The sequence below is a fragment of the Lepisma saccharinum genome, chromosome 13, assembly GCF_977018435.1.
Source record: "Lepisma saccharinum chromosome 13, izLepSacc3.1, whole genome shotgun sequence".
Classification (NCBI taxonomy): domain Eukaryota; kingdom Metazoa; phylum Arthropoda; class Insecta; order Zygentoma; family Lepismatidae; genus Lepisma; species Lepisma saccharinum.
Window position 1 is genome coordinate 11486403 of NC_139241.1, and position 17434 is coordinate 11503836.

General features: G+C 36.0%; 1 protein-coding gene across 1 annotated transcript in view; it reads right to left on the reverse strand.

The window, feature by feature from the left end:
* Window positions 1–995: 995 nt before the first annotated feature.
* LOC145996698 (uncharacterized) overlaps window positions 996–17434 on the reverse strand; it is a 34618-nt gene continuing 18179 nt past the window's right edge. Inside the window, exon 3 of the mRNA XM_083133216.1 lies at window positions 996–2589. Coding sequence (XP_082989342.1) covers window positions 1605–2589 — 985 coding nt within the window. The 3' untranslated portion in view covers window positions 996–1604. The remainder of the gene's footprint in view (window positions 2590–17434) is intronic.

The window sequence follows — 17434 nt, forward strand, 5'->3', positions numbered from 1 at the left end:
TGAATGGTTTTCCACAAGTTCCACAACTGGCTGTCAATCGCCTGAATGAATTCTTCCGAGTTTTGTACAATCACATTTCTGATCCAATGGTTTTCCATAAAGGTTACATCTAAATGGATGAATGCTTTAATGTACCTTTTCAGGTCTAAAAAGTACATTTAATTTCTTTAAAGCTTTTCCACAAGTATTGCTAGTGTGTCCTTTCATGGTTTGTAAGGTGAACTGACATATTACAATTCAAATAAAAATATATAAATAACATATAATATATAAGGACATTTTGTCGGAATCCCCTATTATAAGGGGGTTTCCGAAAAGATTGCAAAACCAATGAGAAAAAACGGCGTAAAATGCAGGATGAAGGCCCCTAGAAATATTGAAAAGAATTTTACCGGGTACAAAAAAAGGGAGGGGGGAACAAGAATAACCCAGAAGAACAAAAAGGGGTATGCCGGATCGAATGTGAATGTGGGAATGAATATGTAGGGCAGATGGGGAGAAACATGCACACTAGATGGGACGAACATGATAAAGATACCTAAAACAGGCAGGCCTATCCGAACATATCATAATGAGCAGATATAGGATTATAAAAAGGGAAGTAATTAAGAAAGAGGAGAATAAATTAAACAGGAACGCTTATGAAGCTGCATTTATATGCACTGGAAAAAGGAAGAAGCTTAACAGAGATGATGGTAATCTGGAGGAAGGGTTGATCGGTTTTCTTAAAAAGTGGGATAAAGCGGTAAATACCTACACTAAAATGGGTTTTCAGGTCACTCCCAAGGTTGTGAGGGCCGTCGAAGAAGAGAGGGAGTTCACCTTGGAATGGTGACGTATATGATCGTAAGAGGGGAACGCTGGAGGGGAAATTTCACCTTCAATGCTGGATAGGAGTGCTCACAGTCCATGCATTCTACCCAACTCTGATGGAAGTCACTAGGGGACTGTAATAGGTCTTCCATTTTTTTGTTTTGGTTGCGGTTTTTGTTTTTAACATAGGAAAATTTTTAACCAGCGTAAACTTCCTTCGGAGTTTTTATGCTGTCACCGTAAGTTTTTTACCTTTTCTATCCTCAACCTGAATTCTCAACTTAAGATTTGACAATGCGGTACCATATTTGGCACCTAAAGTTTTTTTTTCATTTTAATACCTGATGAAGGAAGTAGTACAGACTTCCGAAACATCGTTCTGAATCATTCCTACTCACTTGTGTAAGTTATTTATATATTTTTATTTGAATGTAAGGTGAACTGTTTGTAGAAATAATTTTTCGCAAAATACCTCAACAAAATGTGTGTATTTTTGACATGGAAGATCACTTTTTCTTTTAAATGATTTTCCACAAGTTTTTCAACTGTAGAAGCAATCAGGGGTTATAAGAGGAATTGCCTGGATAAAATAATTCACACAAAGGTCACAAGCAAATGGTCGAACACCCATGTGTATTCTTTTGTGTACTGAGGCAGTGATTTCTCTTAAATTAATTTCCACAGGTGCTGCAAATGAAATGTCGAGGTCCCAAATGCATAGTCTCATGCTTAGAAAGATCATTCTTGTTCGCAAACGACTTTCTGCAAAGAGTCCAGCAAAATGTATGCACTTAGGTGTGTATCCTAATGTGTCTTGCAAGATCACCTTTTCTCTTATATGAATTTCCACAAGTATTGCAGCTGTAGGGGCGGTCTTCTGAATGACTTTTTCTATGGTCTGCAAGTTTACATTTCTGAATGAATGACTTCCCACAAAGATTGCAAGAAAATGGCCGAACACCCGTGTGTGTTCTTTCATGTACCGTGAGAGAAGAATTCCTCATAAATGTCTGTCCACAAGTGCTGCACATGTAAGGGCGAGTGTCTGAATGCAAAGTTTGATGCCATAAAAGCTCATCATTCCTCAGAAATGACTTGCCACAATGACTACAACAAAATGCACGCACTCCAGTGTGTCTTTTTGTATGTTTTGAACAATCATGTTTTGTCTTGAATGATTTTCCACAAGTATTGCAGCTGTAGGGATGGTCTTCTGAATGACATTTTCCATGGGCTGCAAGAACACTTTTCTCAATGAATGACTTTCCACAAAGATTGCAAGAAAATGGCCGAATACCCGTGTGCATTCTTTCATGTACTGTGAGAGAAGAATTCCTCATAAATGTCTGTCCACAAGTGCTGCACATGTAAGGGCGAGTGTCTGAATGCAAAGTTTGATGAGAAAAAAGCTCATCTTTCCTGAAAAATGACTTTCCACAATGACTACAACAAAATGCACGCACTCCAGTGTGTCTTTTTGCATGTTTTGAACAATCACGTTTTGTCTTGAATGATTTTCCACAAGTATTGCAGCTGTAGGGGCGGTCTTCTGAATGTATTCTTTCATGGAGTGCAAGATTATATTTCCGATTAAATGACTTCCCACAAATATCACAAAGAAATGGTCGAACACATGTGTGTATTTTTGAATGTACTAGGAGAAGAGATTTTTTCTTAAATGTTTTCCCACAAGTGCTACAACTTAAGGGACAAGTTACTTGTTTGGTCTTTGATGAAGCAACTGAAGAAATTTCAGTGTTCTTATTGCCAGCACACCTGCAAAAAATACAATATCTTTAGTAAATAAAATTTGCATTTTCAGACAATAGATGCTGTTCCATTAAGATTTGACACACAGAGAATGTATTCTATGTAGAAATGTCAACACAAAATAGTGGCTTCACCAGGACTCGAACCCATGGTCTTGGGGATACTGAGACCATTACTCTATGCTGAGAGAAAACTTTGATGTCAACAGTTTTTCCAAGGCAACAGATCATATTGTGGTAGCACTGACAGAGAACAGTTTTCAAGTCCTGGTCAAGCCTGCATTTTTTTGGAGAAATTTCTACACATTGTTCTAAACCTCTATTTTGCACTCTTCTAATACTGTTTTACTCTCAAGACAATCTCTTTCAAGAATTCATGACCATGTCTATATTTACATTAAAAAATAAAAGTAAATAAGTGTTACACTCAAAATTCTTATGCTGAATTACCAGAGAATTAATATTATATTCTGATCATCTTATACATTATGTTTCAATCACTATAGGTTAGTCCAAATGTAGTTAATGATTCGACTTAGATACCGGAATCTTACGACTTACGTCCAAACAGTTCCAGTCAACCCTAAAACGATACACTTAATACTGCAAACAACTCGGACACAGTTTGTGTCAGTCCATGGCCATCTTTAAAGGGAGGCCGGAGCCTTCAATTTGGCAACCCTGTAAACTTTGACATCAGCCGGCCGATGTTGCTCGGAAGAAAACATTAGAGAAAATGTCCAAACGTAAAGAAGTAATAATTTTCTGTAGCCTATTCACCCCGTAATAACTTCATTCCCCCAAATTGTATTGGCGAGTTTATTCAACTTATTTTATTTTTTATGAAAGTAGGGTAGTAAGTTGTAAAGTTGTTTGTTAAATATGCATTGGATTTTCTGAGCTGTATATCTGCATTTCACGAAGTAGCTTTACTTGTCTTTTACATGTGAATCATTAAATTTAATAAACATCCACTATTGATGGCATTAAGAGTTTGTAATCATGATGTCAAAACAATCAGTGATATCGAAAAGCTATAACCATGACAGAGGCAGGATGACATTGATGGTATTTTGACCAAGTTATTTAAGTTTTGCATCCTTGTACATATATTCTGACGCTGCAAAATCTCCAAATATGAACTGTGTTACCCATATATACATAGTTATATCTGTAAAATGATAGTTATTGCAAGTAGTAATTGAACACTTCCTACATAAGATGCTCAATGTTTGTTATAATCTTGAATTTAGAACAGAACAAATAGTCAATATTTTGTTAGATTAGGTAATTTTACATGTGTGTCTGTATTGCTTTCACTTTGACCGGCGATGATGTGTTGATCATCCATAGGGTTACCAGACGTCCGGTTTTTTCCGGACATGTCCTACATTTTAGCCTTATGTCCGGTGTCCGGGAGGAATTTGAAAAATATCATAAATGTCCTACATTTTGAGCATTACATAATAATAATGAAATTAGGGAAATACTAACAAAAAAATCATGCAAGTTACAAGTCTATGGACTACGCTTCCAAACTCATTAGTGAAATTTATTTTGATTCAGTCATGGCCCAAAAAGAAAAGAAAAGTTTGTCCTGCTAGAAAACAAACGATAAAACGGAAGCAATTAATGAACAAAGTTTTGGGACCACTTTCTGATGATGTTACTATTCGATGCCTAAGCGGAATTTCTTGCCTTGGGGGTTTATACTGATGAAATAAGGTGCTTCCCATTCTTTTTCAATATTTTGATAGTAAAGCAGGGGTATAGAGAACAAAGTTATTCAGGGTACCTGCCAGTCAAGAGAGTAATGGAAGTCAAGAAAAAGTAAAGAAATCAATAAAAAGGCAATAAATTATTCTTGTGGTCAAGAATTTTTGTTTTCACAATGACTGATTGGTTGATTTAGTTTATTTTACTTCACTTTTCCTGCCCCTTTGGCTAATCGCGAAGATGAGGATGAATGCTGGTAAGATTAGATGGATGAAGGGACAGTCACAAACATATAGGGACAACAGACACAAACCCAACATAAGATTATACTGGATGAGTCCAGACGCCAAAGGGTCCTGGGTTCGATACCCGGTGGAGAGATCATAGTGGTTCGGATCCCACTTGAAACTGTAGGGCCAGTCCCGATTAGCCTTACTGTGCATAAAGTGGACTTAAAACACCAACTCAATCAATCAATCAATCAATCCAGATGCCAAAGCCTCGCTAGTCTGACAAAAACAGTCCAGGATGCATTAATAGATAAAGCAGATCTAATTCTCTTCTTAAATACAGCTTCAGTTTTCATCTAGGGGTTTTCATTAAATAAATATTTATTTTCTTAATTACGAATTTCCAACTTTACCTAAGTAGGGGTCGAATAAATAAACGTTAAGAAAAACGGAAAAAGTCTAGAAAAGTCCAGAAAATGTCAATAATTCTGGATGTGTTATTTTGGTAGACACCCTGTTATTAAACTAAAAACTACCCAAGATGAAACTTTTGGAACCATTTCAAATTATGTTAATTGCTGAATATTTGGTTGCCATTACAGGTCATAATGCAAATATTGGGAGAGTATTTTCATTACCATCAGCACAACAGACTCACAAGAGAAATGCTTGTTTTCATAAAGTCTGTAAAATGTTTGTTACTGGTCCCAATAATTTCAAGAGTTTGACTGTCCACTCTAACCTAAATATATTTTGACTAAACCTGAAATTTTGAGAAAAATTGGCTCCTCTGAGAAGTATTATTTAAATCATGTAGTAAGAGGTGCATTTTTTTAGCATGATTGCAAGTTTTGAAATTTTGCTTTTAAGAATTCATTTTTTAAAACTGAAAAGTGTCATTTTTCAATTACTTTCTAACATGTTCTATAGAAATATGTATTATTTATTGAAAATGTTTTGTGTCCTACATTTTGACTTAATGCCCTACATTTTGGGACAGCATGTCCTACATTTCCCTTATAGCGATCTGGTAACCCTAATCATCCATAGTAAAGACCTTGCACCTAGCGACTAACACCTCTTCCGCAATCTGAATACCTTCCTGGGCGGCAAGCATTTGGACACTGATGAAGTGAAAACAACCGTGAGTAACTGGCTATTATCACAGGCAGCAGAGTTCTATGAGGAGAGTATCCAAAAACTCGTAGTTCGTTACGATAAATGTTTAAAACGACAAAGAAATTATGTAGAAAAATAGAGAAGTGTATGGAAATTCGGAAAAGAAATGGTTTTTTGAAGAACACTTACTTACTTCCTTTTTACTGCAAAACAGACCTTACTTACAAGCATGGAAATGGCAGAATGGTAACCTTCCTGTAAAGTGCTATTCTACATGATTTCTTTATCCCCGCAATATGACTTGTACTACTAATTGCTTCTGTATGACAAATACCTATCTACGCCGATATGCATTGTCCCAGAAAGTTATTCTGTAGGTTAACCCTTCACTGGTATATGTGCGAACGCATTGCTCACCATAGATTATTAAAATCAAAGTTAAATTCCATACAAAATTAGAGAAATTGCTATACACTAGACTCTCGCTAATCTGGCCATTCCTTGCACATATGGGTGCTGGATTCGCGGAAGTGCCGGATTATTGAGGGGGTCGGAAATTATGTACTACTATGTAGTTTAAACACACAGGGACTATACAGGCTGTACTTTACGTGTTTCCTTTTAGAAGCCATAGTATGCACTGGACTTTACTGTAAGAAAGTCACAATTTCAAATACTGTGCGTATGTATAGCATTGTTTAACATTTTTAACTAACATCATTGTTGAACACGATAATTCATTGTTGTGCGCGTCATTTCTGCTTGAGTGACTACAGGCCAGATGTGGGCCGGACTACTGAGAGGGCAGACTATTGAGGGCCGGATTAGCCAGAGTCTAGTGTATTTTCTTGATATTTTGTTTCTAATAATATATAATCAGTAATACTGCAATACAAGAATGTAATTTTGTTATGTAGTAATTCAACACTTACTATATAAGATGCTCAATGTTATTCCGAAATTATAGCACATAAAATAATGGCAAACTACACAATTATCTTAAACATTCCATGCTTGATATAATATGTAAAGTTGGTCTAATTTTTACTCCTTATTTCCAGTAATTTAACAGCAAATCTATATTTCCACTGTTACTGCATGTTTTCCACTTACTTCGTAATGCGAAATTTACAAAAACTAGAACATTTTACTTAAGATTCCCTAGTTTTCTTTGGAATCAACGAAAATTTCACTATTCCCACCATGGTTTCTACCTTGATTTTCAAGCCGGTGAGACAGCGTTGCCACATTTCAGCATCCAGCTTTAAAAAAGATGGCACTGACATAAAAATGGTGCTGTGCATTGTCCAAAACAACCAAATTTGTAAAAGCACCTATATGGGTTGGTTAGCATGAATAAACTCTCTTGTTCTTTAAAATAATTTTCATACAGAAATAATTTAATGTTGACATTTTAAATTTGTATGAAAAGGATACAAATCAGCAATTAATTTCCAATACATATTCAAAAATGCCAACGTAAGAATGAATGTATGCACCAAGCAATTTTCCCTGAACTAGCAATGTAGTACATAACGAACCATGGCCATGTGGTCTAAGGTGCAAGCTTTGGGATCTGGCTATGGGATGCATGGAGTCTCCTGGAGCAAGCGTAACAATTTTTTCAGAGATTTCTACCAATGTATGAGACTGGTGACCAACCGCCATCATGAGGAAATTGGGGAGCTATGAATGAATAGTGTAACACGATCATGGAAACTACAAGAACTACTTGGATTCGTTATGATGACCACACGTCACTCCATAATTGGTTGGATAATCTCCCATGTCCACTGAAAAAAGTGGAAGTGAGGCACTAGTCTTCACAAGTTGTCATGCCACGTGATATTTGCAAATGCAATATAGTCACTTAAACATTTACAATGACTGAAATCATTGCAAACAGTTAAAAATAACACACATATGCACTCACTCACTCACTCTCTCTAGCCTTCTTAAACCCGAAGGTTCATGGCTGCAGCAACACAGGCCTTCCATCTGTTCCTATCTTGAGCAAGATCTATATACTCTTTTCCATCCCTACCAATTTCCTTTAGGTCCATCTCAACGTTGTCCCTCCATCTTCGTCTTGGTCTTCCTACAGGTCTCTTACCATCTGGTGTCCCAACAAGAATCCTGTAAACTCCTCTTTCCTCTCCCATTCGTGCCACATGGCCTGCCCACCTAAGTCTTCTTGATTTAATTATTCTAATAATATCTGGACATGAGTACAAATTATGTAGTTCTAAATTATGTAACCTTCTCCACTCACCCGTCTCCTCATCCCTTTTAGGTCCAAATATTTTCCTAAGGATCTTATTTTCAAATACTCTCAATTTATGTTCCTCTTTCAATGTAAGGGACCAAGTTTCACATCCATATAATACTACTGTCAAAATTACTGTTTTGTATATTTTAACTTTTAGTTTCTTAGATATTAAACGAGAAGACAAAAGTTTATGAAGAGAGAAGTAACATGCATTTCCTGAATTAAGCCTACTTTTTATTTCCTCTTTAATATAATTTTAATTTGTTAATATTACTCCTAAGTATTTGAATTTGGAAACTGGTTCAAACGAGTTGTTATCAATAATTAGATAATTATTTGATTATTACCTAACACTTGGTTTCGGCCTGTAAGCATATATTTAGTTTTCTCTTTGTTAACTTCCAAACCTATCTCTTTAGCAGTTTTGAAAAATATTTTAGCATTATTCTTAATTGTATTCACATCATCCCCCAGTAAGTCTACATCATCTGCATATGCTAACAACTGAGTCACACCATTTAATTTTAGTCCTTCTTTAGTTTCTTTTACCTTCCGAACAGCATATTCTAAGGCAAAATTAAAGAGCAATGGAGATAATGCATCTCCTTGTTTTAACCCATCATGAATTGTAAATTTGTCAGACATATTAATACCCACACGAATTTTACTTTCTGTTTCACTGGTGCATATTTTTATCATACTAACAAGCTTCTTAGGTATTCCAAACTCTACTAATATATTATATAATTTATCTCTTTTGACCGAATCATATGCTTTTTTTAAATCAATGAATAGCTGATGGACATTTTGATTATATTCCCACTTTTTTTCAAGTGTCTGTCTGATGTGAAAAATTTGATCTGTAGTTGATCGGTTACGTTTAAATCCACATTGATAATCACCTATAATTTCATTAGCATATGGGGTTAGTCTTGTTAAAAGAATGTTAGACAATATTTTGTATGTTGTTGAGAGTAGAGAAATTCCACGGTAATTACTGCAGTTCATTTTATCACCTTTTTTAAACACAGGAACAATTATGGATTCTTTCCACTGTTGAGGGATTTCTTCTTTATTCCATATTAAACAAATTAATTTATGAATTTGACATATTAATGAATTTCCACCATATTTAATTAACTCAGCTGGTATTAAATCAATGCCAGGTGCTTTGTTATTCTTTAGCCTTTTAATAGCATCTTTAACTTCAGTCAAGTTAGGTTCTGGAACTAAAGGTTCTGCTGTGTGTACTTCATTTACTTCTGATTTATCTCCTACATGGACATTTAAAAGGTCATTAAAGTAGTTCTTCCATCTATTTAGAATATCGCTTGGGTCAGCTAGAAAATCACCGTCTTTATCTTCTATCAAGTTTACTTTAGGTTGCCACCCCTTTCTAAACTCATTTACACCTTTATATAAATCTCTGATATTTTTATTTTTGCTGTTTGTTTCAATTTCGTTAATTTTGCTTTTCAAGTAATCTCTTTTTTTACTTCTAAACGTGCGGTTAACTTCTCGCTTTATTCTATTATAATTGTTTAGATTTGTATCATCAGAGTTATTTAACCACCTAAGTCTAGCCTGATTCCTTATTTCTATTAGATTATGACATTCATTATCAAACCATGGCTTACTTTTTCTTGGTTTATGGTATCCTATACTTTCTCTAGCTGCTGATTCTATTGCATTACGTATGTGCTCCCAATTCTTATTTACGTCTGTTTCATTTATATTTTCATCATCATTTAAATCCTGCAAAATATCAAATCTATTTGACAGTTTAATTTGGTAATCTTTCTTAATTCTTTCATCATCAAACTTTCCTGTATCAAATTTTATAACTTTTAGATTTTGTTGCTTATGATTTATCACTGAGAGTCTTTGTCTTAATTTAGCAATTACTAAATAATGGTCACTGGCACAGTCAGCACCTCTATGTGTACGAACGTCAATTATACTAGTATGCCTTCTCTTATCAATGAGAATATGATCTATCTGATTATGAGTTTTACCATCTGGAGAAGACCAGGTATATTTATGGATATCTTTATGTTTAAAAGTGGTACTTTTCACAATTAAATTCTTTGAGGTTGCAAAAGTAATCAATCTTATACCATTATCATTACTTAATTCATGAAGACTTTCTTTACCAATTGTGGGTTTAAATGTCTCTTCTTTGCCAATCTGTGCATTACAGTCACCTAACAGAATTTTCATATCATACAGAGAAAATTTATCAAAGACCTGTTCTAACTCTGTATAAAAATCATCTTTAGTATTATCATCTTTATCTTCCGTTGGTGCATGTATGTTTATTAAAATAATTTTACACCACCTACCCTGTAAAACTGCATATGATATCCTATCATTAATAAATTCTACTGTTTTAACCCAGATAACCCTAAAAGAGGACTATAAATAAAAACAAACTTTTATTTGCATAAAATGCTTCATTGCCAACTGAAATATGTGAAAAAAAATAATTATACACTTTCGTTCATATTTGGTAAATTATTTGGCCCGTCCTATATATAGGACGCCAGGAATGAGAATGATACAAATGTCTTGCTAAATTGCATATGTTTTACACAGTATGGAAATCCACGAAACATTTTACGTGCAATCCAATGTCACACTTTACACACCTTGTTGTTGCTTTTGCATGGCACTGTCGGCATCTTGTCTGTTTCTCTTGCGGTATTACCAAGTGATCAATTCTATCGTATCGCACGTCTTCGTTGCCAGATGCATTTGGGCGTCCTTTGGAATTTGGTTTTGAGATTCTGGCATTGCTTGCAAGCAGGGATGTTGCAATTCGACGACGAAAAGAAAGCAGATCCAGTTCACCTTTGCGAGATTTGTGTATTTGCCATGCATTATTTACTGCTAAGTCAATGCAATGAGCAACAAGAGGAAAGTACCATTTTTTCCCCCTTATGTTGACTCGGTAGAGGCTTATGTTTTGATCACAACGATCTACACCACCCATATTAGAATTGTACATGTGAACCAAATGTGGTTGCTGCACCTGTATGTTCTTTTTCTCCTTCAGGGAGTACCTTTTTGCTGAATGAATAGGAAATACTCCATGTCCATTTGAAGCTAAACACACTACACTGTTATCGTGCCATTTAGCCACAACAATGGATTTGTCACCTGTCACTCTATAGTCAAAGAAACCCCTGTCTTTTTTCTTCATTTCTCGTGTTTCAATGAGAGGACACTTACAAATTCGGTTTTCTCGCACAGTTCCGGTTCCTCTCACATTTTTTTCTGACAACTTCTGAAGTAAGTGAATGGACGTAAAAAAGTTATCAAAATACAAATGGAAAGGAGAATCAGGACTAATACTTAGCAATATATCTGTATATTGAAGTACAACTGATGCTCCCAAACCAAGTTCCTTGTACAGTGGATTGAGTATCGTCCTAGCACCTTGATAAGGCTCAACCCAAGTGACATATCCCAGCCGCGTAGCACCAGTCCAAAGTTTATAACCGAAGCGGATCGGTTTTCCACGAATGAATTGTTTACAGCCATGACGCCCATAATAAGGGACCATTGCTTCGTCTATACTATGGTTTTCTTCCAGTGGAGCCAACTCTTGGAACTTCCTGTTCAGAATATCAAACAAAGGGCGAACCTTAGCAAATTTGTCTGCAGGGTCCAGTTCATTATTATCAACTATGTGAAGATTTGACATGATAAAATCAAATCTGTCTCTAGTTAGGGCTTTGCACACTAAGTCATTATGAGCATCAGAACTCCTTTCCCAGTACATTTTTCGTCGAGGAACTTGTACGTATCCACTAAGGAGAAGAATTCCAAAAAAACATTTCATTTCATTTGAAGTGATATCTGCTGGACTGTTCTTTGCAGCTGCATACATGTTGCTGTAGGAAACGAACATGTCTATCACTTGTTGATCAAATATTGAGCAAAACAACTCCAGAGGGCTCTCTTGATTTTCAACCAAACACTGCACTGGCCAAACAGGTGTATTTGTAACTAAATCACATTTTTTCCACGAATAGATCTTTCGTGTTTTCACGGGAGGAGGGGAGGGCAATTCACTCGCATCTCTTCCCACAGTTTCTGTGGCAGCTTTCCCATCTGTTGCGAAATCTTGAAATTCCTGTAAATGTTGATCACCAGTCTCTTCAATTTGAATTTCGGCGGCTGCTCGCAGTTGGCTACCAGGAAGATGATTTATTGAAACATTATCTTCTTCTCCTGAATCTTCATCCGTGATGTTACCACAGGAGTTGACTGGTGGTTGAAGACAAATGGAAGCACCGTTGGCCGGTATGTCGTCATCATCCTCTTCAATCATACTCATAATGGTATGAAGAGTAAGCCCTCTGAAACAAAGAAAAAGTGATATTCAGCCAAAAGCATAAAATGGATTATATATAAAACAAACGAATTTGTAACAATTCTCTTCCAAGAATGACTTATTGGCTTGCAAAAACATAAACACAGGTTATTACTAACCTCCCTGCTTCCCTCTCTCTCACACACAGACATACAGTCACTTTTATAGTACATAAGTACACAGGCTCTTAGATCTGATAGTCATGAATTCAAAAAGACTAAGTGATTCTTTGCAATTGATAAAGGATAGCCAAGTTCCTGGCGTCCTTCATGTAGGACACCTAACTTTCAGCAGTTGGCAAGCCTGTTTGACAGTTGTTCTCAAAACAACGAAAACTTTATAGACATCTTGGATATATACTAAAACAAATAATCAGCCCACCAATTCAAAAGCACTGTAAATAATGTGTGTTTGACTTACCTGTCATATTTGAAGCGGTAATTCTCCATTTTCTGTCTGATTACTCAACTTAATTCTTGCATAACACAGCACGAATGGCAGTAAAACAACGAACACTAGCTCGATTTGATACGACAAACCTTCTACAAAGTAGAGATGTAGGCACCATCTGTTGGTAGTTCCTTGAACTACGTCCATAATTTTTTGAGTAGGTGTTCTACATGTAGGACGGTAGGGGTATCTGGGTTAAGAGCCGAGATAATTCTATTATTATGCACACATATGCACAAAGAAAAAAAATATTACATGCATAAAGTTCAATGTTTCTACGTTGAGAATTGAATGTTCAGCACGTTTATTGCATCCAATATGAAACAAAAAGTTATACTTTTCAGTTCAATTTCTTTGTGTTTTTCTGGAATACAAGCGTGACTGCAGCACAGTACACCATGTTCTGCACTCTTGCAGCCAAACAAGTTTCTAGTGTCTAAACTCTGAGCCAGAATAATCATCTGAGGGGAATGTATTGTGGTCCTGTCCATGAGTGATTATGATTGTCCTTTCTTCAATTTCTTATCATCATTCATCCTCATGATACCATCAGCCAAAAGTAACAGAAAAGTGACTTAAAATAACCAAATGAAACAATCAATCATTTTGTTCCTTCATTTCTTCCATCTCCTGTATTTCAAACCATGACATCCCTTAAAATTTCTTACCATCACAAGAAAATTATAAGAATTGCAGTGTACAGTAATGGACAGTTGTGGGTTGTAATGATTCCACTGAAAGTCAATGGTATTGATAAACCACTTTGGAGGTGCTTAAAAATATGGAGTTTTCCCAGGTGACTTTTTTTCTGTTTTTCACAAAAAAAATATTAAGAAATGTTTTTTTAGTGTGATATCTACATCTCATAGTTCCACAAGTATACAGGTTGTCACTTTAATGGCACGTACGGACCACAGAAACGTACAGAGAACATCTCAACGTAAACAACTTTTCTTAGTAATGTTGTGTGTGGTAGTTAGCATTCACCTGAATGCTAACTACCACACACAACATTTTATTGCATTTAAAACGTTATTTCCTGTCTTGAAGCGATGCATTTCAGGGTTGCCAGGAACACACATATTCTGTGAAAAACAACATAGGTACCATCAGCCACATTATGTATAGTAAAACAAAGTGAGAAAACACGTTTTGTAACACAACAGGAAGTGAACAAACTATCCGAAAAATGGTAGAAAGAAAAGCAATTCAAATGGAACAGGTAATATCGAATTTTTTCTCAGCTTTACACATCACATATTTGCAAATCTCGTTGCCAAGTTGGCATCTACAATTTAGTCTATCCACTTCGTCTTTCTGATACTTGTCTGTGACACACTGAACAGTTGACAAAATAGAAATGAAAGAACTCAAAATTCCAAAGGTAACACATAATGTTCACAGCATTATGCGGCAAAGGGCAAAAATGGTTGAAAATAAAGTAATATAAGTAGTAGTAAAACAAGCTCTCCGACGACTGTGTTTATCTACGCACCGGATACACATGAAATAGTTTGCAACATTACTGTGAATACGGCAGTATATTGCATGCTGAATCATGATTAGGTTGTAACAATATAAAAACCCTTGGTTGTGCATGTTATAGCCATAATGTAAGAACGTGAACCTCAGATACTGCCGCTATCAGCATCACAATATCACAATTCTTGTATCAGGACAAATGGATATACAAACCTGTAGATATCAACCTTGCAACAAGATTTGCAAATATTTGACAGGTAGCTGGGCGAAAACAGCCAAACGTAAACTGTGTGTCCAATAAAGTTTGTTGTTATGATGATTATATTTGACATGTAGGCTAAGGAACAAAATCCGATATTGGCACTTTATTTTGTATACGTTGTTTTTCTACCATTTTTTGCATCGTTGGTTCACTTCCTCCTTCCCCTGGGCTGACTGCTGGTCTTCTGGCTGGAAGGCTGTGTTTACCCAGATGTTCGGTCTACTGGACACGACCATATCTTCGTTTTAGAGATCATAATGTGGTTGGTAGTCTGTCATTTTTCCCAAAATTTGGGTGTTCCTTGCAACACTGCCGTGCACTGTTTCGCTGCAGGAAATGATGTCACAGATCCGATCAAATGATGTGTGTGGTTGTCAGCATGCGGCAAAACCGGCTTTTTTGAACGCCTGTAGCGACGAAACTAGCACCGAGAAAAATGTTACTGAGAAAAGTTGTTTGTTTTGATGTCCTCTGTACGTTTTCGTGGTCCGTGGGTGCCTGTATAATATGTTACATTTTCAATAAATTTCCTTACCTTTATATCTTTTCTGTAACAATTTTTGAAAAAAAAAAAAAAAAAAAAAAAAAAAAAAAAAAAATTGAATAAAATAAAAGGTACTGACAACATATATTGATAAGGTATTTTTAGAATTAATAAATGAAAATAACCTGAAAACCAGTATTCATCTAATGAAGGTTTTCTTCTAATTTGGCAATTCACTTTCAATATTTCTAGTGATTAACATTTTCTGGTTGCAATTGTAGGGGCATAATATGTTTGGTTGAAAATGTAATGCAACACAGGAAAACTTTTGTGAACTATCAAGCTTTCTTAATTTATCATTCTTAATGCTCCACGGGGGATGCAGGGGTGTTATTTATGCCCACTGCTGAAAACTTTCTCTTAGGATGAAATGGTCACTAACTGTGAAATTACAAATGGAATTCTCGTACAATATTTTTACAATGTGCATGTAAATTATTCAATGCTATTTTCAAGACTATAAGCAAAAGCAGCATGTAATTAGTGACAAGGACAAGTAAAATTCAGCAATGAAGAAAACATGACATCTAGCAGCTGAAATTTGATAGAGGTGGTGACAACACACTTGACGTGGTCCGATTACAGCCCAACATTCATTCACAATAGAATTTTGTAGTGAACTGTATAACAGATTATTTTGAGGACTGATTATTTCTTCCGAGAAGAAAGAGGTTAGAGAGATTAACACCCCTCGGGGAAAATGAACTGTCCTTACTATGCAAAGACAAAGGGACAAAGAAAAACGCGGTGAAGTTTTTCGAGAAGTGTTTGTAGAGCCTTTGAGTGAAAGGCCGCGTTGCTTCGCGCATTGGCTGCAGAAGTTCACATGCAGCAGTTGGCGTCGAGATCTCTGGGTATGGAGAATTCGCGAATTTCATTGTGCTATCGGCAGCAAGATGCAGTTAGTTATTCGTGGACTGTTTTTGTAGATGTCGTCTGCCTAGTGGACAGTTAACAGTGACCTGTGTTCCGGACATTTGAACGTTCGCGAGATTGACAAAATAGCACGCGGAATTTTATTTAAATACAGACTGTTTTTCTCGTGGCAACTTTTATAGCGCGAGAAGTGAAAAGAAGATAGACGTCGAAGATCTTCGAGGGAAAGAAGAAGCGGCGGAAAGAAGACATCAAGGAGCTTCTGCCAATAATGTTTCCCCCCTAGTGTCGAGAGCTCTCGAGATGTGTACTTTTATATCGGAAGTGTTGATTACAGTAAAAGTGAAAATGCAGCGCTGAGTAAATTTCGTAAGTAGGTCAACAAAATTCTTTTAATTGAGTTTAAAGTGTTTATTTTCTGTTTAAAAATCTATGTTACTAACCGAAGATTAATCTAAGGCAACTGGAGGTACTTTTTGTATTAGTTTTAACTATGTAAAACAAAGCCCTCCAGCTTTCCAGGGCAAATTAAAAATTTATTAACCGCTAGTTTATTTTAGAAGTTTGTAATAAAAAAAACAGTAAAGAATCCTTGGGTTTTCTTAAGCAGTTTTAAAGTGTAAATTAGAAATGTAAAACCAAAAATATGTTCTAGCGTAAACGAAACTGCGACATTAAAAGTCCAAAAACAACTGCTATCGTTATATGGTGCCCGAAACTCCCGCGAGTTGCCTTAGATTGTTTTGGTGAAAGAAAAAAAATGAAAGGGGTAACAGGCATTGTGTTGCGTCGTTGTCGGCGATGTTTATGTAAACATTGAGTGTTGCAACCTGGGTTCGTGTTTGTCGGCAGCATGGCTCGTACAATACGGAAAGCTCCTTGTTGAGGCAGATTGTTGATTTCAGACGCTGCTGTACAATGTTCAGACTGTAAACAATGGGTGCATAAAGACTGCGTTGAGAAAGATTTTTCCTGCAAGCAGTGCAAGAAGGGAGCTGAAAATGAAGTTCATGATAATGAAAAAATAGACGAAAAAGAACAGGGTGTTTCGAAAGAAAGTGGCGAATTTGGTTGTCAAGTTGACATTGGTCGGGGAAAGAAAAATGATGTCTTCAATTCAATTTTGGCATTTATGGAACAGAGTAGGCTAGCGCAGGAGAACTTATGCCTAAAATGGGAGAGATTATACGAAACAATGGAACAAGATAGGTTAGAACGAAGACAGGAAGAGGAAAAAGATAGGCTCCTGCAGGAAGACTTATACAAAAAATTGGAGCAGAAAGAGGAACAGAATAAATTGGAACTCAAGGAAATAATAAATGCTTCCATGCAAAAAATAAATGACAAGATGGAGGGAAGACTAGGTGTTTTAAAAGTGGAAGTCACTAGGATAGAAAAAATGAAGGATGTTATGAAGGAAAATAAAGTAGCATGTCAATTTCAGGCTGGAATTGATGAAGTAAAAGATGATTGTAATGAGGTCCGTGACAACAGTGAAAAGATAGAAGATAATTCTGATCAAGTAC